The 23304-nt window shown below is 36.9% G+C and overlaps 1 protein-coding gene across 2 annotated transcripts in view; it reads left to right on the top strand.

Moving 5' to 3' along the window:
- lrrc45 (leucine rich repeat containing 45) overlaps positions 1 to 23304 on the top strand; it is a 69360-nt gene that overhangs the window by 20256 nt on the left and 25800 nt on the right. For both annotated transcript variants that reach the window (XM_072242140.1, XM_072242141.1), the window contains exons 7-13: positions 4479 to 4591; positions 12468 to 12526; positions 13036 to 13113; positions 15558 to 15693; positions 16324 to 16401; positions 19768 to 19879; positions 21938 to 22008. In XM_072242140.1, the coding sequence (XP_072098241.1) occupies positions 4479 to 4591; positions 12468 to 12526; positions 13036 to 13113; positions 15558 to 15693; positions 16324 to 16401; positions 19768 to 19879; positions 21938 to 22008 (647 nt within the window). The remainder of the gene's footprint in view (positions 1 to 4478; positions 4592 to 12467; positions 12527 to 13035; positions 13114 to 15557; positions 15694 to 16323; positions 16402 to 19767; positions 19880 to 21937; positions 22009 to 23304) is intronic.

Here is a 23304-nt window from a genome sequence, read left to right as displayed (position 1 = left end):
ATAATTTTTAATTCCATTCTGTTTGACACAAGTATAAAAAGATATTTTTATTATTTTTTAATAATTTATTTGAAATTTTGTCAAGCTGCTTAAAAGTAAAATATTGTGTGTTCAGGAAATGGGTTATATTTTAATTCATTCTTGTGTCATTTATGCAATTAAGCTATGCATTGCTATAGTGAATGAATTTTTGAAAATATGACATTATAAACATGAGCAGTTATAGTCCATTTGATCTCCTAAGCTTGTGACCTTAATACCAGTTTCCTGCTCTTTTTCTTCCCACAGGCTTTGATTTCCCTTCCCTCCCCCCCCCCCCCCAGTTCAAATATCTGTCAGTCTCTGGCCCTGACTATATTAAATGACTGCCTCCACTGCTCTCTGGCTAGAGAATTTAAGGGTCATGGCCACTGAGAGATGACCCTAAGTCTGAAAGTATGCCCTCAGTTCTATATTTGCCCCACTATAGGAAACATCCTCTCAGTATCCACCTTGTCAATAACCCTCTGAATCAAATGATTCAATAAAGTAACAAATAAGAGAAAATCTGAGATGCTGGAAATCCGAGCAACACACACAAAATGCTGGAGGAACTCAGCAGGGCAGGCAGCATCTGTGGGGAAAAAAGTACAGTCGATGTTTCAGGCTGAAACCCTTCAGGACTAAAGAAAAAAAGTTGAGTAGATTTGAAAGGTGGGGGTGGGGAGAGAAATGCCAGGCAATAGGTGGAACTCCCCTACACCTCCCCCCCTTACTTCCTTTCAGGGCACCAAACAGTACTTCCAGGTGAGGCGACACTTCACCTGTGAGGCTGTTGGGGTCATATACTGTGCTCGGTGTTCCTGGTGTGGTCTTTTGTATATCAGTGAGACCCGACGTAAATTAGGAGACCATTTTGCCAAGCATCCATGCTCCGTCCGCCAGAACAAGCAGGATTCCCCAGTGGCCACCCATTTTAAATCCACTTCCCATTCCCATTCCGATATGTCCATCCATGGCCTCCTCCACTGTCGGGATAAGGCCACACTTAAGTTGAAGGAACAATACCTTGTGTTCCATTTGGGTAGCCTCCAACCTGATGGCATGAACATCAATTTCTCAAGTTTCCAGTAATGCTTCTCCCCTTCACTATTTCCCATCCCCTTGTCCCTCTCTCATGTTATCTCGTTGCCCACCCATTGCCTCCCTCTGGTGCTCCTCCCCACCCCTTTTTCCTTTTTCCATGGCCTTCTGTCTCTTTCACCAATCAACTTCCTAGCTCTTTGCTTCATCCCTCCCCCCAAGTTTCACCTATCACCTGGCATTTCTCTCTCCCCTCCCCCACCTTTCAAATCTATTCCTCAGTTTTTTTTCTTCAGTCCTGCTGAAGGGTTTCAGCCCGAAATGTCGACTGTACTTTTTTCCATAGATGCTACCTCGTGGTAATTATCATTTCAATCAGTGTTTCAACTGAAAACCTAATTATCATCTCAGAAACCATAAACATTTTAAGAGAAAATAAATATGCATGAAATAATTTAAGTAGATTTGGGGTTAAATCATAAAATTATATTCCTCCTTGTATCTTCAGCCATCCTGAAATTTGTTTATCACAGCCCCTTCATATTTGTGCAAAATATTAACACATGCATAATGTTGGAGTAACATTTTCACAAGTCCACACTAAATCCATCTTCCTGATTCTATCTTTAAAACATTGTGTTTAACGATAGAATCTAGTTAAAGGACCACAATTTCTGTTGAAATTTATTACATTTTCTTCCGGGTACATTATTATGGACACATTTCTGATATTAAGCATTGATTTCAGATTCAGATGCATTTATCGCATGTACACCAAAGCAGACAGTGAAATGCATCACTTGCTTAAGCAAACAAATTACCTAGGCAATGTGCTAGGGTAGTGTGGAAGTGTCACCCCACTTTCTAGTGCCAGCATAGTATGTCCACAATGCTTAGTAGTGCAACACAAAACACGATGAAACAGAATACAACTAGTGTAATCTTGTATGTGGACACCATGTAGAGTAATAGAGTAATACAACACAGAAGCAGGCCCTTTTGGCCCAACTGTTCCATGCTGACCACAGCATACTCCCTGCAAGTCAGTTTTCCTTGATTGGCCCCTGACCCTCTAAGCCTTCATCTCCATATGCCTATCCAAATGTCTCCTGAATGTTAAAATTGTACCCACCCTGAGCACTTCCTCTGGCAACTCATTCTAGGTAGCTTTTGTATAAAGAAGTTACCTCTTGGGTATCTTGATCCCTTGTATTTGTGCCCTCAAGTTTTGGACTCTCCAACCCTTGGGAAAAGACTATGATCATCTTATCTGTTCCCCTCATGATCTGTCATTCTACTACACTCCCAGGAATAAAGATACAGCACGGCCAACCTCTCCCTATATTTCAGCTTTAGTCCTGAGTGCATCATCATAAATCTCTTCTGCACCCTCTCCAGCTTGACAGTATCTTTCCAATAACAAGGTGACCAAAGCTGCACGATACTCCAAGTGTGGCCTCACCAACAAACTATACAACTACAATGTAATGTCCCTATTCCTAAACTCATTGCCCTGACTTATGAAGCCAAGTATGCTAAACGCCGCTTTTGCCAACCTGTCTACCTGCATGAGTGCTTTCAACAAACTCTGAATTTGTATTCTCATGTTCCTCTGTTCCACAACACTTCTCAGTGCCCTGCCATTCACTGTATAGGTTCAGCCCTCAAAATTGCATCATCTCACACTTTTCTGATTTGAAATCCATTTCCCATTCCTCTTATCAGCTAGACCCCTTAATTTAGTATCATCAACAAACTTGCTGATCATGCCATGTATATTCACATCCAAATCTTAGTGAATAACAGAGGCCCCAATGCTGACCATTGGGGTACCCCATTAGTCACTAGCCTCCAGTCGACAAATCAGTCTTCACTCATCACTCCCAGTTTCCTCTCATCAATCCAATTCTGAATTCACCTCACTAGCTCCCCCCGAATCCCATGAGACCTAATCTTCCAGATTAAAAAGGTTGTGCCATGCGGGACCTTGTCAATGGCCTTACTGAGGTCTATATAGACAAAATCCATTGTTGAAGGGAAAGTGGGCCAACAAGGATAAGAAAAGTGGGGAAGAATACTGGAATGCTTGCCAATTAGAAATGTCAATGTTCATGCTGTCAAGATGGAGACTACCAAGGTGTAAAATGAGATGTTGTACCTCCAATCTGCACCAGGCTTCAACACGATAGTTGAGACCATGGAGAAAGACTTCACCATGAGACTGGGAAGCGGAATTAAAATAGTTGTGACAGACGGAGTGAAGATGATCAATGAAGTGATCTTCCATTCCTGGTCGGGTCTCAATAATGTAGAAGAGGCTACAATAAGTGACACGAATAGATATGCACCACCAGCCCCATCTTCCCCTCCCCACCCCTTTGCTTTCCACAGGAATTGCACTCCACGATTCCCTTGTCCACTCATCCCTCCCTGCTGATGACCCTCCAGGCACTTAAACTTGCAAATGGGCTGAGAGTTACACCTGTTCCTACACCTCTCCAACTAACACAACCGTACTCTTCTCACAACCACATGCATCAAGGTGACAATATCTTTATTTCTAAGTATTACCCAAATGGCCTCATTAGATGATACCTTAAGAATATCCTTTAGGCACTACTGCAAAGTCCTGCCTTATTAAAAAGACAATATATTTATCATGGGGAAAATAATTAAATTTCCTATCTCTGGAGGAGTAAATGCTTTCTATTCATGATTAATTACCTCTGGCCTGCCTGTCCTTACCAAATCAGGCCTAGTATTTTCAGATCAAAAAACCAGAGGTTTCCTTGCAGGTGCTAATTATGGCGGTAATCAAGATTCCGTGCTCTTCTTGTTTTGGATTTGTCAGATTGTCCGGTACAGTCTGTGTTCTGCAACTTTGGCATCAGAGGCAACCCTATAAATTGAACACGGGAAAGGAAAAACGTTTTCACACAATAATGGGCAAAAGTTTCAATTATAGGTTTTAAGGATGGGTGTTGTGGATCAGGCACCCATTATATTGATCAGGGAATATTATTTGAGCACATGCATAATCTTTCCCAGTCATATATGCACAATAATCAATGTGAATAAAAATTGGGTAGCACGTGTATTGGGTAGATCCAGTGTAAGCTGATTCACACCTGGAGCTACGTTGGAAGTTCTTCCAAAAATCCTACAATTTATTGCATTTGCAATGGAAAAAAGACGTACTTTGTTTAATGATTTGATATCTTCAGGGAGATATCAATGCACTTTACAGTGCTTGGGTACTTTTGAAGTTTTGTTGATCTTTAATTGTTTTACTATTTTGTTTTTACAGTTCCTAGTCTTGTTAATATAGCAGTATCTTAATTCTCCCCAAATATCAAACTGTACCTAATGTCCTCTATTTGAATTCTTTGCCTAATTCTATTTGTTTGAATCAATAGAGCAAGCAATTGACCATAACTCAGATTGTCAGACAACTCTGAGAGAGAACAGAGTTCGATCAAAAGTCCTCAGCAACGAGATCCAGTGCCTGAAACAGGAAAAAAGCAAGCAGGTATTTCGATCTTTTCTGACACTTTTCTTTATATTCCACAACATGAATTCAAATCCAGGTGGACATTTAACTTTAGAATTGTCACATTGAGAGCTATTTTCACTTTAAGCAAATGTCAATTGGAGTGAAAGCAAAAGATGGACTTTCTGTAAAAGGAATTAGTTGCTAAGGTTGAAGCATTTGCTAGAGATCAGTATTCAGTATTCAAGTTTCCATCTGTTTTGAAATTAAAATGTTTGCAAGTGAAGAATATCAGGCATATCATGTGGTAATCTGCTTTGGGGAAAAAAGTAGCTGAAAATGGGTATCTTCAGATAAGTTGTTGAAATGTATAGGCAATTTAAGACACATTGGCCAAATAATACTGTTAAGCAAAGTGAGGACTGATAATATGTCTTAAGAATTGACATAAATATTGCTTGATATACACTTATTATCTTAGTAAGAGTGCCAAAAGTGGAATTTGATGTATCATTGCTGTGGTCAGCCTGTTAAAGTCAATTCTTAAGTAAGCGTTTGGTAAGAGAATTTGTGTAGCCAAGACTTTCATTGTAGGGTGGTGAGAAAGGATTCTATAGTATTGTGCCTCTGCACCACAGTTTTTAATTCACTTATGTAAAATGGAATGAGAGGAGAGAGAAAAGGGAAGTAACCAAATGAACAACTGATTTGGCTCTAGCATAAACTCTGTAAATCCTTCCTCATCTGAATTTACGCCTACAGTAATTTTGTTTCTTTTACCTTTAGTAAAATTCCCTTGTTAAGCAAGACTTTGAATAATTTCTTCAGCTCAGCCTTTCTTCAAATTGTTTTTGCGATATTGGGTTATATAATCTTTGTATACATTGCCATGTTTTATTTGAATGAGACTTAAGTCTTGTGCAAAAGTATTCCCACATTTTCATTTCATCCTTCCTAGAAAATCATATAATAATAAGTTTTACATCACTAGGGTGGGGTGAGGTGGGAAAGGGGGTTGGTGCTAGTGAAAAAGTGAGAGTGTCCTTTTTTTTTTGGAGAGGGAGATTAAACCCTTCCATCTAGTCTGATCAATACAGCACTCTCTTAGTTTCTTTTTGGTGGATTTTTGTAATTTGCCTGAAGATAATATCTAGTTATTTCTGCTATGACGTTTTATAAATTTTAAGCAATCTTGGATTTCTAATGTTCTTTAGTTAAATTTGTTACTGAACATTTGAACTTGCCCTTTTATAGCACAAACAGTGCCTCTAGGCATATTATATCTTTCGGCTTTCATATTGCAATGCAGTCTCAATTATTTGCACTTTCTTTAGAACCTTTACCTACTTTTTTTTAAATAAGCCATTGTCAATTCCATTTGCCATGCTGCTTTATTAAGGCACTCTGCATTTACTCTCACAATTTGGTACATGAAAGACCTGCTGCTTGCTTGTGTTGTTTGGTTTAAACTGTAACAAGGAAATGCCTCTGAAAAGTAATTGATATTTCTATAATCTGCCAATGTTATAGTCATTGATAAACTGGCTGGAAAGTTATGATTGTTCAAGAATCAGTTTAGAGAATCAAACTCAGGTAATTTATTGATCAACAGGAAAGCCTTAAGCCTTTTCTAAATTTGATCTTTTGATGATCCAGCATGATTGTACCCAATGTAGTGATTTTTATCAGTTTATCTTTTTATCCAGCCTTTATTTGTGTCTTCTACAAATAGAACGTACTTTACTATGTATATCCTCCATAAAAGTCCATGGATATTACGTGAGGTCAACTTTTACACAAATTATATACTACAGATTTTCATCCAGTGTTATCAAGACAGTGATTTTTTTTAGGTGTTATGTTTTAGTGTTGTAATCTATCAGTACTGTATTTAATGATCGTTTGCATTCTTTAAAATTAACATTTAATCCATGTGTTTTAAATCATAGCCACTTGTCAACAGAGCAATTGCTTTTCCATTATTTAAAAAAAAACAAGGGTTTAAGAGTTGATGTTACCTGCAGCATTCAAGTTATAGCATTTGGAGATGGTGTAGAGAATGAACAGAATAATGGTGCAATATGTTCTGCATTTAAGGTTTGCATTTACTTGGAGAGATTCTAAGTATTTTCTTGTGGCAATGTGCAAATGTAAGTGTGGTTTAAGAATCTTAGTGCAACTATTAATTTTATATCTTATTTTAATTTTTTAGCTCTCTCATTTTCCAAATGGAATGGAACAGTTGCAAATGATGTTACAAATAGAAGCTTTTTCTGTCCAATATGTGCTCAAGGTTATGTGACAGGGATAGGTATGGAGAAGCATTTTTTTTGCTGGGGGAGTGTCAATAACCAGAGGGCATGGATTTTGGATATTTGGAAACATGCAGGAATAATTGATTATCCCTTTGAAAGAACTTCTCTTCTCAAGTTTCCCATTGTAACAACACAGTCTCAGTGTGTCATATTGATTTGTGGCAAGATCTTACAGCTATGTTCACTAGAACCAGCCTGAAAAGGGAGGCAGGCACAATTCATGCAACACTCTTGGTATGTCAACAAAAACACTCAAGAACTTCTGTAGATATGTCGTGGAGAGCATTCTGACTGACTGCATCACTGCGGTGTTGAGCGGAGGGGGGGGGGGTGCAACTGCACAGGACCGAAAGAAGCTGTGGAGGGTCATAAATTTAGTCGGCTGCATCTTGTGTACGAGCCTACAAAGTACCCAGGACATCTTCAAGGAGCGGTGTCTCAGAAAGGCAGTGTCTATTATTAAGGACCCCCAGCTCCCAGGGCATGCCCTTTTCTCACTGTTACCATCAGGTAGGAAATACAGAAGCCTGAAGACACACACTCAGCGATTCAGGAACAGCTTCTTCCCCTCTGCCATCTGATTCCTAAGTGGATGTTGAACGCATGAACACTACCTCAGTTTTTCAATATATATTATTTCTGTTTTTACATGATTTTTAATCTATTCATTTTATAGTAATTTATTTATTCTATATTATGTATTGAATTGAACTGCTGTTGCTGAGTTAACAAATTTCAGGACACGTGCTGGTGACAATAAACCTGATTCTGATTCTACAGGTGAGTGCTGCAGTGACAGGAGAGGAAAGGTAGAGTTGTACTAGGGCTTGGAGAAAAAGTTAGATGGCTGATCTAAAACAGCTGCAAGTGGCATATTCTTTGTGCTGGAGGGTATGGAAGTCCTCCTGATGGGGTTACAGTAGACATCTGTAAGGAACAATATGTGCAATGTTTGAAAGCCTGTATGCTGGAAGCCTGCAATGGTAGCAAACACTCAAGAACACCCTGGCTGCTTTGTTGAGTTAAAAGAAATAAGGATAGATTTGTCTCTTGTTGGTTATGGAGCTCTGTTACCTTGTTAATGTATCTATTAGCTATAAATTGAATTATGTGGTATTGATCAGTCGCAGCAGCTAAAATAATCCTTGGTCCAGGAAGCAGACGATGATTATGAACATGACCTCTGCAGACGAAGTGTGAAACTGCAGGGTCTTACCAACAACATTTTGTGCAAAGATTTCACCAAGGACCATCTTCCTAATGCCTGCTTTATGTAAATATTTTTGCCCTAAACTCTAGCTATGAGTTAAACTCCCTGGAGATGAATACTTTGTAATGAGTCCTTATCTGCCTCTTTCTATATGGTCTCTGAAGTGTTTTACATCGAGGTCCATCTTGCTTTTCATGTCATTCAGCAAAAGGGATTTAGTGGTAACTAAGTTTATTGGCAAATTAATTCTGAAAGCAGAAAAGAAGCATAATGTAAGGAAAACTCCTTGTCAAATGTGAATTTAAGACTCCAGAGGCTGGTTGAGAAGACTCCAGTGAGTGGTTTAGAATAACCTGGCAAAGATTTATTTTGAGTGGATATTTGTAAAAATAACAATTTCAGTAAAAAACAAATTGTAAAAGTTGTTTGGTCTCTGAATGTGCAAGATCTGTAACTTTTCAGATTAGGGTACTTAACAGTAGTACAGAAGTCAAAAGCTGGGCGATGCACATTGTTGATAGCATATGAGAGTGTTTAAAAACAGAACCAGCTTTTCAATGCTAAGCAGGGATCACATTTTCCAACGGGTGTTAATATGCCTTGGAATGGATCAAACCAATTTTCAACATCAAGGGATTTTCTCTTACATCATTTTGTGGGACCAATATTGTTGGCCAAAGTCTTTTTTACAAATATATCTCTTATGTTTTAATTTGAATATATGAGTAAATCTAACCAAGATTATAGTGTAAGGTTTAATACTTGTTTCACTGAAATAAGAATTTCAGTAAAGTTTCCACATTAGTTCAATAGGAAAATGTTCTTTATGTACACATGTATTTGTTTAAAGAATATCTTAAGCTTGCACTCATTGACATAACTTAAAAGATTGTACGAAGCTTCTGAAAGGTTATGCTTGAATGAAAATGAATCTTGATAATTCCACATTATAAAATGATGCTGTGTTTGGAGCTGTGATCTCTTGGTGTCAAGTGGAGGTATAATTTGTCCATCTGTGCTGATCACCCCATCCTTGACTAAGCTGTTCCACCGTGAACACTATCTATTATGAGTCAACACGATGCTTTCAGATCAGGTCATGCATAGCACTTACCTCTGCCGCCCTGCTCAGGTGTGTTTCTGGGGTACAGGGGCTAGCAATCCTTGTGCCTGTTCTATGTTCTTGACATATGACTTTTTTTGTGTTCTGTTGCTGAGCAGCAGTGAACGATCTGATTGGCCTGTCAGAGTTCTCTTTGGGAACTAGTTGACTTGATCAGCATTTCTGATCTGGCTATCGTTCACTTAATAAAAAAAAAGTGCATACTTGTTATTTTGTGAGTAATGAATGTAATTAGAAATGAAGTTTGCTTTTCCTTTTACCTCTGTTATCATCATGTCAGTTTGTCCCGCTTGTGATTGAACCCTATTGATTTGGAGGATGTATTTTTAGGCTATTGAAACTCTTGGAATTCAATTTCTTTTAGACTGTATTTATATTGATACCTAAGAATTGACAGTTATATGAAATAAGCTGCCCTATGTTTTTAATTTTCAGTTTCTAAATTAGCATTTAAAGTACAGATCATTTTACATTATTTACACATTGTTAAACGTAACTGATTATCCTTTAGAACTTTAGAAAATAATAAATATTATGGCTTTATGACACAGAACTTCAAATGAAAGATTATTAGACACATTGTGTTTTGAATGAATTTAGAACAGCAGATTTAACTTTTCAACTCCATGATTTTTAACTAGTAACTGTTGAGAAATTAAAAGCTAGCAAGTAAGCTCAGATAAAATCAGTTCAGATTTTCCTGAGGAAGTCATTGTTGTAATTATATTACTAACTGATAACAATTTGGGAGGAACAGTTATTATAGAGCTGAAGTTAATCTTAGAAGCCTCTGAATTTACTTTGGCATTTATGTTCTTGAATTGGGAGTGGCTACTATTCAATAATTCTAATTTGTTTCTGTTGAAAATGTTGAGATTGCAGATCAATTTAAATTAATTGATGGACTTCATCCTCTACATTTATAAGTGGCACATTTTATTTTGTGAGTACCTGTCAGTGCATTTAGATTATATAATCAATCAACATTTGGCTAAAATGAAGAAGGCTATTCACTCTATTTGGCATAACCATCAGGAAGAACTCACAATGCAGCATCCACCTTCCTGATTATTTTATGATTCCAGTAATTTTTGTGACACCAACATACCCAGAGGTCTATTTTAGTTAATCAAATAAATTAAGAACTTTTATTCCTGACTTAAATTCCCACTTTTTACCAGTCTGAAACCTTGTGGATTTACTTTAAAGTGGTGTTCCTATCTGCTTTGTCAGCTTGGTGGACGACCTAATTTATCTTTGTGATATAACCTGTCAGATTGCTTCTTTTCAAAGACTTTCTCAAAATACATTGCTGAGTCTGAGAATCTTGGTGTGTTTTTGTAATTAAAATTAGGTATAGATCTCTAGTGCAGTCCGTTTGCCGTTCATTTATTTGTACTGCTCACTCTTCTGTTTCAATCAACCAGTCGTTTAAATAGCACTTTCTCCAAGCCATCTCAGGACATGCACACCTTATCTTTCCACTTCTTTCCTTCCCACCAGCCAAGAACCTTAATAAGTAAAGCAGCAAATCACTTTCACTACCAATCCATTGTTCACAATGTACTCTTCTCTATATCGGTGAAACAAAATTGTAAATTGAGTGATTACTTTGTGGAGTACCTGTACTAATCTGCTGAGTTGACCTTAAGCTTTCTATTGTCTGCCTCTTTAATATCATGGTCCAATTCTTATTTGTCTGTGGCCGTCTGCATTGCTACATTAGAGTCTAATGAAAACTTGAGGAACTGCACCACAAGTTTTGCCTGGGGAAGTTGCAGCTTTTGTGACTCAAAAAAGAACACAATTCACTTCTCTATCCATATTAGAACTGACCACATCTGCTTCATTTGTGAACAACACACATCAAATTTGCTGGTGAACACAGCAGGCCAGGCAGCATCTCTAGGAAGAGGTACAGTCAACGTTTCGGGCCGAGACCCTTCGTCAGGACTAACTGAAGGAAGAGCTAGTAAGAGATTTGAAAGTGGGAGGGGGAGGGGGAGATCCAAAATGATAGGAGAAGACAGGAGGGGGAGGGATGGAGCCAAGAGCTGGACAGGTGATTGGCAAAAGGGATATGAGAGGATCATGGGACAGGAGGCCCAGGGAGAAGGAAAAGACGGAGGGGGGAGAAATGCCCAGAGGATGGGCAAGGGGTATAGTCAGAGGGAGAAAAAGGAGAGAGAGAAAGAATGTGTGTATAGAAATAAATAACAGATGGGGTATGAGGGGGAGGTGGGGCATTAGTGTAAGTTAGAGAAGTCAACATTCATGCCATCAGGTTGGTGGCTACCCAGACTGAATATAAGGTGTTCCTCCTACCTGAGTGTGGCTTCATTTTGGATCTCCCCCTCCCCCTCCCACTTTCAAATCTCTTACTAGCTCTTCCTTCAGTTAGTCCTGACGAAGGGTCTCAGCCGGAAACGTCGACTGTACCTCTTCCTAGAGATGCTGCCTGGCCTGCTGCGTTCACCAGCAAATTTGTTGTGTGTTGCTTGAATTTCCAGCATCCGCAGATTTCCTTATGCTTCATTTGTGAGATTGCTTCTGTTTTAACACAGCCTGACCTGATGGACATGCTCAATAGTCTGCATTTCTCAATATTTTACACTTCTTTGTATTATCATTGTCTAATTGCCATAATTAACCCAACAACTCCCACTTTTCCTCACATCAATACTGACCTTGCCCAATCATAGATGTTCCCTTTGTTCGGCCTATTCTTCAGGCCACCTTCTCTGCAATTTTAAATTAACTTAGTCAATTCTCACTCCCATTCTTACGAAGGGTCTTTAACCTGAGTTACTCACTCTTTCCCTGAATGCTGTTTATTGTTTCCAACATGTCAATTGTATTTAAAATTTTCAGCACCTGTATTTTATGGTTCTTTGTTCATAAGCAGCAGACCTTTTTATATGACAGCCATTGAAAGATTAATGCTACCCAACTTTGTGTGAATTAGCCTTTGAGTACAATAGTATTCCTGAATTTATTTCTTTATTTGATTCAGAATAGATGATGTAAGACTAGATTATTTCATCAAATGTTTTACTGAATGTCTTCAGTTTGTTATGAGTGACAGAGGCACTCTTTGTAAAAAAAATTTAAAGCTGCCAATTCTGATTATTTTAACTATTAGATTTATATCTTTCAAGATTTTAGAAAAATCAGTTTTTACTGAACTTGATGTTGATTTTTTTTCTGAGTATATGCTGCAATTGTGTTATAATTAGTACTACATTCTTTCTCCTAATTTACTTGTAGTTCCTGAATTTGATGGGTGTAATAGATCAACAAAAGGATGAATTGTGCCGAAGCAATAGGTTAGTGAAGTCTTTTCATTGTGAAACCTTATTTAAGTGTCCTTCATCATCATTTGTTATTCCATTATCATTTCATATTGAATCATAAATCATAAGGAGTGCCTTTTGTTAATTTAGCTTACAAAAAGTTAACCTGACTTTTAAAACTGGTCACTTAGCTTCTTTATTTGAATGCAAAAAATGGCGTACTTAAGAAAAAGTAATTAAACTGTACAGGTGTAAGGGTCATTACTGGGCTCATAACTGTTAATAGAAAGCAATATGTTTTGGTTATTCTGATGAGCTTTTTTGGGAAAGGTACTGGGAAATTAACAGTTTTCCTAAATAGTTTTGTTTTGCAATATAAAATAACATCCAAGAATTTTTTATAAATATCCATTTAAAGGAATATTAATTAAATGATAATCAATCCCTTCTACTAAATTTACTATAACATTTGATCGACCTCAAAATAAATCTGCTGAAAATTGAGTTCATTGTTTGATTCTTTTTATTAACTTTCTCTTTAGGACTTCTGCTCTGCAAGTTGGACAGTTACAAGAAGCATTAAATGAGAGGAGTTCTATCATCAATTCTTTGCGAGCAAAGTAATAATTGCTTTATATTCCCTTATGGAAGCTCATCCTGTTGATAATCTGTTTTCCAGATTTACAACATAACATTTTAAATGCAAACACGTTTCACAGTAATGAGTTCAATCAGCCTTTCTGTGGAGTTCAATGTGTTGCATTCCGTATGAAAAGGCTAAGTCTAGCTGTAAAACAGTTCCATTCTGTCCAAAAGTATAACTTCAGGTTTTCTGTGCCATTTGCACAATGTGCCTTAACGACAATTAGTCAATTATTGCAATAGAATTTTTAAAAGTAAAAGCTTTACCATTTCAAAATTTAAAAACAATACGCCTTCTAATTTGGTTTGCTTTAAAATTAGTTCCTGCTGTGAAGTTCTATGTGACTTTCAGACTTGTATATTAGCTGTTCAATTAGGTTATTGACATATTCAGTAGAGCAGTCTCATTTTTGTTATAGCTTGTAGTTTGCAAATTATGTACTTTTAAAACAATGTTTTTTGCTTCAGATGTAATTAGTCTGTGCCTTTGTATAACGTTAGTACACTTTCATGTCAAGAATCATGAATGGTATATTACACCGCAAAAAATAAATAGATTAAATTCAAATCTATCTGATAAATGTTTTCGGTGTAATCAAGAAATTGGTACTTTTTTACATTCTACTTGGTCCTGTTTCAAAATTCAACCCTTTTGGATAAATTTAAGAATCTTATTGGAACAAATTACTGGAACTCAACTTCCACATAACCCTGTATTATTTCTATTAGGTGATATTGAAGGGATAAAACCGAAACTTAAATTGAATAAATATCAGAAAGAATTTATAAAAATTTGCATTGGCAGTAGCTAAGAAGACTATAGCAGTTACTTGGAAATCTGATTCGTATTTAAGTATGGATCGTTGGAATAATGAAATGGCTAGTTCTATTCCACTCGAAAAAATTACTTACAATTTAAGAGACAAATATGTAACATTTTTGAATATTTGGCGCCCTTATTTACAAAAGATAGGATGGCATATTTAAGTGCTCCGATAAAGACTTTGGTCACTTCGGGAAAGTAACGAATAATTATACCAAATTTATTTTGAATCCCATGGAGCATGTGGAAAGCTTCCAACACCCAGGCGGTTCTTTTCTTCCTTTCTTTCTTTCTTTTTAGGTAGGACTATATATGGGGGGGGGAGGGTTAAGGGGAGGGGGGAGGGTAGATTCTATTTTTTCATGTATTGCTTTTGAAAATTCAATAAAAATTATATTACAAAAAAAAAGAATCATGAATGAGAAAGGCCATCCTGGCAATGGAATATCATTATTTTATGCATTGCTTTTTACACCATAATATTTGAGATTAATTTCAATAACTTCATTATTTTAACTCACACACACAAAATGTTGGAGGAACTCAGCAGGTCAGGCAGCATGTATGGAAATGAAACAGTCGACATTTTGGGCCAAGACCCTTCATGAGGTCTTGTTGTCTTACTTGGATGATTATATTCCTTGAGTAAGAATATTTTTTCCTGATAATTCCCAAATTTATTTTTCATCGATTTCCATGTTTAATTTGTGTTCCTAATTTCCAAGATATTCATAATTTAGCTATACTATTCTATTATTTAGGATATTTCGAGGTTTTTTTCTTCATCATCACTAACTTAATTAGTTTTTTATTGTAAAACGTAAGATTTCCTAATTATTATTCACATGAGTTTTGTTGCTGTTTTTTTTGTTACCCATTTCAATACAATAGCTTTGTGGTGGGATAATGAAAACTGACCTTGTAATCATGAGGAATAAAGACTCCATGGTTTTGGATCCATATTAGCTATGTTGATATTCTGGCTCCATACTGTGCATATGCTCCTGCTTATAATGTCCTCTACATTTCTACCAAGATGTCCCAAGGTTCAATTGAAACATATTCAATTATGCAATGTGGATATTAATTTGCATATAACAAGCTATCACAAACGCCAGTGTGACAATAACCAATTAATCTATTTTCAGGTTGTTTGAATGTGATCATTGAAATGGTGACATTGGATGTTGCTATGTTTTCCAAAGGTTGCAAATGAGACCTCATCTTGAGGTTTGATTCAAAAGAAAGTATCTGCTACAGTACAGTACTCCTCAGTACTGCATTTTTGTACATCAGTTTCTTGACTAGAACTTGAACTCAGAAATTTCTGATTACAGGATTAGAGAACATCAATCAAACCATAGCTGTCACATATAAAGAGAGCAATCTCATTGCTTTTATAATTGATATGCTCCATAATAAAGACATTGAAAGTAATTACTGCTAGAACTCTGCTTAGGTTAGTTAATTGAGTTCCATGCATTCATATCTTTAATTTTCATTTGCCTAATGCTTGTCTGGCTGCTTAACAAATCTATGTAATTTTTCTGCACCCATTTGATGTTGTTGTCAGTAGGTTTTTGTTTTATTTTGCTCTAGAGTACAAATGTCAGAAGCTGCTTTAGCATTGTCAGAACAAAAGGCAAATGTCCTAAAAGAGCTCTTAGAGAAGGCAAGAATGGAAAATTATGAGTTCAAAGAGAAGCATTCGAAGGAGCGTAAAATTGAGCAAGAGGTAATGATATTTTTGTGTCTTTCTACAAAAAGCATTCGTTGGTGTGCAGCACCTCACTGTACACTACTCATTTGCAAGGGTTGTCAGCCCATTTGGACATCTGCATCTAGACTAGGAAAGTGTAGGCAGGCAGTAGTTCATGGCAAATAAGCTGTGTATGGCTTTTAAACCCTCTGGCATTGTACCACTGAGGCTCCGGCCCTTAGAATACACTGACAATCTTTGACAAAAGTGAAGGCAATTATGGAGCCTCATCTCGTGTCAAAGCTGGGAAATATTAGAATTAATATCCAGGAACATTTTTAAATTACTAAAAATACCTAATTATCTTGTAACTGTTCTTGTTCCAAGCTCCAGTATTTTCAAATTGTATTGGAAATGGACAGCCTAAACCAATGTCCATTCCAAGTAAAATACTACTTTTAATTTGCTAATTGAGATTGTACATAATTTATAGGCATTTTCATTGATCACTGGGCAGTGTGAGTATATATGATACCAGGTACTTGGTAGCCTAGCTTATAAAGAACAGTAAAGATGACAACACAGAAAATTAAACCAATGATGTGTTTGTTCCTGTTTACTGAATTATTTGCGTACTGAAGAAATGTGTTTTTTCTTCATTATCAGGAAGCTTGTAAACAAGAGGCAAAGTTGACTAGAGAAATAAATGCAGCAAATGGGAAAAACCTGGAGCTCAAAAACAAGGTAATACTGGTTTCTGTATTGTTATATTGTGTCTCTAGATACTGACAGTGAACTGGGCTCACAAATTACATCTGATTTTAAATGTTTTGTTCATTCTAAAGTAACAAAATCCCTTAGTGACTTTAACTTAACTTTACTGGTCACTATAACTGGTTCATTATCGTAAATGCTCATTACTTTAAACTGGATTGATGTGTTTGCTCAAATATCTGCACATGTAAGTACATACCCTTGATGCTTTTTCCTATAATAATTAAGCAATTCCTCAAAAAGCACAAAGTTTGCAATAACTTAGAGCTTGTAATTTACACAATAAAGAACAGCAAAGTAGTATTATTCATGCTGCCTTTCTTTCTCTGACTCTCAAAACTATTTTGTTTTGTTCAGAAGTACACATCACTGGCAATAGCATCGTTAGTTATCCCTACTTTTTTTCTTTATGAACAAAACAGATTACAAGGTTAGTTTGGAGAGCAGTTGTGCATTGACTACAATGATAGACAAATTTCCTACCCTGAAGTATATTAATGAATTACAGTTTTTTTTGCACCAAGTTGGAGTTTTGTGATAATTACTAATGCAGTTTTCAAACTTACACAACTGGCTGAAGAATCTGAAACTTTGGATGGCTGGTTTTTGTGTTGCTATATACTAATTTGATCATTAAACATTTAAAATCGACTTAAAACTTTCAGAGTTTGCCTTTGTGCCTCACATCCATAAATTATATCATGGCTCTTTGTACCAGTTGTGCATTTTCTTTAAATCTTGAAGTAATTTAGATCAGGCAGGAGGAGAAGATGGCGGCGCGACGCAGCTCGCAGCGGCCACTCCGGTGGTGATATCTGTTATCTGTCAAGTAGGGTGCCATGCACAATCCTGATTTGATGGAGATAGATGTGAGAGCACGGAGGAACATCTGGTGAAACTTCTGAAATGCCTGCTTCGCCATCGCTGCTACTGTGTGATTCAGAATCTCTGAGGGGGAAGGCCCTGAGTCCTCGGGTTTGATTGTTGCTCGGCGGCCGGGGCAGGGTCCAAGCGCTCGGCAGAGGATGGGGCTCGGTGCTCAGTGTCAGAGGGCTGGTTGGAGGCTCAAAGTTTTCCAACAGACTCAGAGTACGCTGCGGTCGGGTGCTTCCAATGGTGCTGCATCGGCAAGTTTGCGGCGCTTGGAGGTTCATGGCAGGGAGAGTTTCTCCGACCGACTGTCTGCGTGAGATGATGGGGCTATCGGGACTTGAGACTTTTTTGTACTGTGCCCATGGTCTGCTCTTTATCAAATTACGGTACTGCTTTGCACTGTTGTAACTATATGTTATAATTATGTGGTTTTGTCAGTTTTAGTCTTGGTTTGTCCTGTGTCTCTGTGATATCTATCTGGAGGAACATTGTATCATTTTTTAACGCATGCATTTCTGAATGACAATAAACGAGGACTGAATGTCCTCATGATCTGATCTAATCTAATAATCTAATCACATCTAGAGCCATAAAGTTTTATATAGCACAGAAACAACTGATGGATGAATTAATTTTAAAACATTTTGTAGATGTGATAATACTGCCTATGGTTCACTTACATTTCCTCAATGACAAAAACTGATGGCACTAACTAATATGTACCTTGATGCTTTATGTTCCATTTATCTTCTGTCTGAAGGTCTTTTTTCCTTCTTGTTCTGAGTTTTATCAATATATATAAAAAAAAGAAAAAGAAAGCATGATAATAGAACTGATATGATCTTCAGTTAATCTACCCATATATCTTCTTATATATACAAGAGATTCCGTAGATGCTGGAACTCCAGAGTACTATACACAAAATGCTGGGAGTCTTGACCCAAATGTCAAATCTATTCTTCTCTGTAGATACTGCCTAACCTGAGTTCCAACAGCATTTTGTGCACAAGTTCTTATGATTTTTTGAAGAGAGTTTGTCATCTATTTTAGATAGTGTTTGCCCTTCCACTAGCCTTGCAAATCTTTTATCTGCTGATTTGCAATAAAAGTGATCTAAATCTTCTGTTTTCTTTTGCTTATTTGTACCTTGAAGTTCTCTCATTCCCGGTCCTCTCATTTTTGAACCATGCACATAACAATATATCTTTTATGAATTCAAGTTCTCCATGCCACTCTATGCTTAAAAGGTTTTGTTTTCCCCATCTCTTATCTTTTCCAGTTGTTGTTGTTATTATCCCAATTAAGATTTTCTCTTTTTCAAAATCCAGTAACTTGATAAATCAATGTAGAATGTTATTCTCTCTTTCCCATGAGTACAGAGCTAAAAGTTTTAACAAATTAGTCACCAAATGCAGCTTGATTACTTGTTTTACTACCTAAATGAATATAAACTATTTGCTAATTTTGCCGTGTTTGAATTTGCATATCAGAGTTCCAATTGCAGTCTGCTCTTTGAACTAGCCTCCAGAGGTGCTTTGAATTATTCACCATTTTGTTTGCACTAGTAACCTGGATATGTGAAACATGGAATGTTTAAGGTCTCTTTTAATTGGAGATAAAAGGCTCGTAATGTGTTCAAATACGTCCCCTTCCACAGACAGCTAACTTCTTTTCTGATACCTCTTTGCCTGTTATTTATTAGCTATGTGTCAATTTTGTATTTTACAGAGAGTAGAATTATTTTGGATTTATTTACTTTATACAGCATTGTCAAATGCTTCTCCAACATTCAGGTAGATAATATATAGCGCCTCACCCTTGTGCAACAGATCTGTAACCTTCTCAAAGAAACACAGAAATATAGGCTGTTCTGAAGTAGGCTACTTGTCACAAAGATAATGCGATTTTTAAAAAGGATTGTTACAAAGACTATAATTTTTCCTTCAATTTTTCCCCATGAACTTAGGTAATCCATGTTTCTCCTTCCAGTGATGTTATTAGTATAATCACAGTGGCATCAAACAACTTTTAAACTCAGAAGTGAATTATATTTTGGAAGTGGTGTAACTTTTTATTGAAAATAAAAATTTGTGAAGAAATGCAGCATATAAATAGATATTCAATATTTGTTTTGATTGCATTTGTACTTCACTTTAGAAACTTTAGAAAGGATACATCTGATGTTCACACATAGTGATATACGCAAACAATAATTTGCTGTTTCGCTTTGATTTAGCTTCTTTGAATTAAATCTCCATCATCTATTTCAGATCAACGTTTTCTAACAATTATGTAAAGTATTTTTGCATAGCATATTTAAAACATTCTAAAGATACCCATAATAAACATCAAAAGACCCAATTGGATTTATAGTTCAGCCTTGGTTACATGATTTATTTGATGATGTGTCACTTGCCCTTTCCCTAAATGTACCAGATAAAATTTTGTGCCCATGTCAAATAGGTGGATGAATTAGAGCGACGAAATAAAAGCCAGCACGATCAGATCTGTCATCTGAAACAAGAACTGGCCAACGTGACTGCTGAAATGAAACTGAAAATAGCACAAACTGAAGGTAATATAACATTAGCTTTTCTGGTGAAATAAACAATTGTGGGATTAGATGGACATTCATCAGCCATCCATAGTTAATGGAATTTTGGTACTGGCTTTTGGGCCTCTTATCTGCCCCCTCAAAATGGAGAATGAGTCTTTAAGGTGATATTGAGACCACAATTCCATTCAAGAGTGTGTAAGCTCTGATTATCCACCTTACAGATTATCCAACTCCCCTCTGATCCATCCCCTCCCTCAAGTGTGATGGAGTGTGCAGTTGCTACGTTGGCCTCCTCTGCCATCCCAGAACCTTAAAACCAAAGTGCAAATAAGTTGTCCTCAATCCTGAGAGAGAGTTTTTTTAAAACAGCAGAAGATCATTAGATGTGAAGTTCATTCAGGTCCTCAATTTAGTATATAATTCCTCCTCTGCTGGTTTGAATAGTGAATCCACACCTCTAACTTGTGTAATTCAAAGCATAAATGCAGAAATTAGCAGGTGTGCTGAGTTTGGCCCAATATGGTGCTGAGGTGAGAGGGTTGAGAGCTTCAAGTTCTTGGGAGTGAACATCACCAATGGGCTTTCCTGGTCTGACCACATAAATGCCACAGCCAAGGAAATGCATTTCTTAAGCCTCTGCTTCCTCAGAAGGCTTAAGGAATGTTTATAGTTGCATCTGAGAAAGCATCCTATCCAGATGCTTCACAGCATGATATTGCAGCTGCTCTGCCTGAGACCACAAGAAACTGCAGAAAGTTGTGGACACAGCTCACCATATCACAGAAACCAGCCTCCCTTCCTCAGATTCTGTCTACCTTTAAGCGATGCTGCCAGTATAATCAAAGACAAGTCAAGTGAAGTTTATTGTCATTTAACTATATATATGTATATAACCTATATAATTTGTATAGAAACAAGACAATGTTTCTTTGAATCAGGGTGTAAAGCACATAGCACATGATAACTTATGAAGCTAAGGATAAAATCTACAGATGAATCTCGCTAAAGTGCTTTAATATTAAATATTGTAGGGTGCAGAACAGATTAACCAGTGACACTTCAAATATGATGCAGCCAGGAGTTCAGAAGCCTAATGGCCTGGGTGAAGGAACTGTTTCTCATCCTGACCATTCTTGTTTTTATGCATTGTAGTGTCATACCTGATGGTAGAAAGTCAAAGAGTACGTTGGATCGATGGGTGGGATCCTTAATAATACTAAGGGCCCTGCATAAGCAGCACTCCTAATAAATGTCCCCCAGTTGATAGTAGGGAGCCCCCTATTTGTTTTTAAAAACCGAACACAATTGTTTTTAAAAACCGAACACAAAAAAGATGAAGGAAAATTTTTATTTCCTAAAATTTAACTGATCCTTCACAGATTTTCTCAAAGTTCTGTCATTTGGTGATTGCTCTTCAGACAATTATTCATTCATTTTTTCAGTGTCAAATGAAGTTTAATTACTGAGCCAGAGATACAAGTATTGCACAATTAGTGTTGGGTACAAGAAATATTTGGTTAAGTTTATTAGCTGTATATACTTTGACAAATGTAAGTTAAGCAGATTCCTAAAACCTGTCTGAATATGTATGACTTTAAATTTCAACGGGTATAAAAGTATCATTCCACTTTCTAAGATGAAAATGTAATGATTAGAAAAGTTGGGTATTTTTATTTATTTATTTTATTTGGCAATACAGTGTGGAATTGGCCCTTCTGACCCTTCCAGCAGTGCCGCCCCAGCAACCTCCAATAACTCCAATTTAACCCTAATCTAATCACAGGACAATTTACAATGACCAGTTAACCTACCTGGTATGTCTGAGCACTGTGGGAGGAAATCAGAACACCCAGGGAAAACACATGCGTTCCATGGGGAGGATATACAGACTCCTTACAGAGGACACCAGAATTGAATTCCAAGCTCCAATGCTCTGAGCTGTAATAGTGTTGCTCTAACAGCTATATTACCATGGTGCCCTTTATACACAAGAATTTCTGAAATGGGCTCCATTTTCAAATATACATGAGCTTAGTCTTTGGTTACTGATTGCATTGTCATTTTTTGAATTGCCAGAGAATCTGGAAGATGAGAAGAAAAGATATAAACAAATGTTGGACGATGCAGATGCTTTGTGGCAGAGGGAGGTAATATGGTCTCTAACTACACATTGAAACGTTTTATCAAAGAAATGTTCCTTTGTATCCTCCTTGTATCATTAACCTAAAATTTTAGCTATTTGCCCTAAGACCCTTGAATCATTTGCAAATGAAAATAGTTTCTTTTTTGTCACAAATGTATGTATATGTAAAATAGCCTCTCAACCTTTGTTGCCTGATGAAGAATACCTTGGCTTTCCCATCAATTTTTATCGCTGGAATCCCTCATTCTTTGAACCATTCTGTTAAATCTTTCTTTGCTCCTTTTTAATGCCTTCAGATCCTTTGTAAAATCCTTGGTAACGGTACTGGATGCACTTTTCTAGTTGGAGCCAAACAGATATTTTTGTATAGTGTAATTTCTATGCCTTTGTACTCTTTGCCTCTATTTATGAATCCCAGGATTCCATAATGCAAGATGCTATTTCCAAGGATTTATACATGTATTTATACTCAGATCCTTCTGATCAAACACTTGCATTAGAAATGTGCATTTATTGTCTCTTGTTTGTCTTTTAGCCCAAGTGCAACACATTGCACATCTGTATTACATTTCATGTGTAACTAATCTGCCTATTTTGCCATACCATTTATCTTTCTTGCATTCATTTGCTTTCCTCTCTGTTTACCACAGTTCGAAGCTTTATGTTTTCAAAGATTTGGAAATTATAGCCTAGATACCCATTTCTTAAAATGAAGTAGTGATGTCAGCCTTGACCATTGGGGAAACATTCATACGTTTCTTGCCTTTGGTCCAGTTTTTAATCCATACTGCTACTGATGCTTGGGACTTTATCAAATCCACCCATCCTCCAGGATCAGAGAAGAGGGGTGGAGAGTGGAGAAGGATGAATGTGGAGAGGAAAAGGAAAATTTGAGATGCTGTCTCTGTTCAGCAGAAAATAACATATGCTTTGTAAGACAAGTTCAAGTTCAATTTTCTTTCCGTTTGTGGGGGGGGAGAAGAAAACATGTTGTGGAATACTGGTCATTCCTTCTGTTGAAGTTTGTGCAGAAGAGTATGGTCTCCGATTATATTGGACCTCTCTGCCATTGAACCAAGACCTTGTTCTGATAAGATGATGTGGAATGTCCACCTCACATTATAAGAATCCATACAGATTTATTCCATTCTTTAGAACTGGAATGGAAGTGACTCATTCTCAATTTGGAGGAATTGCCTTGGGAGATAACAATGTTTCACTCAAGTACGGAAATATGATAAGGCTTCCAGTAGATGGCAGCAGATTGCATTTACAAGCAAACTTGGACATTCAAGCTTGA

This window comes from Mobula birostris, chromosome 24, assembly GCF_030028105.1.
Source record: "Mobula birostris isolate sMobBir1 chromosome 24, sMobBir1.hap1, whole genome shotgun sequence".
In the NCBI taxonomy this organism is placed as follows: Eukaryota; Metazoa; Chordata; class Chondrichthyes; order Myliobatiformes; family Myliobatidae; genus Mobula; species Mobula birostris.
The sequence above is the reverse complement of the archived record's forward strand: the minus strand, read 5'-3'. Positions and strand labels throughout refer to the sequence as shown.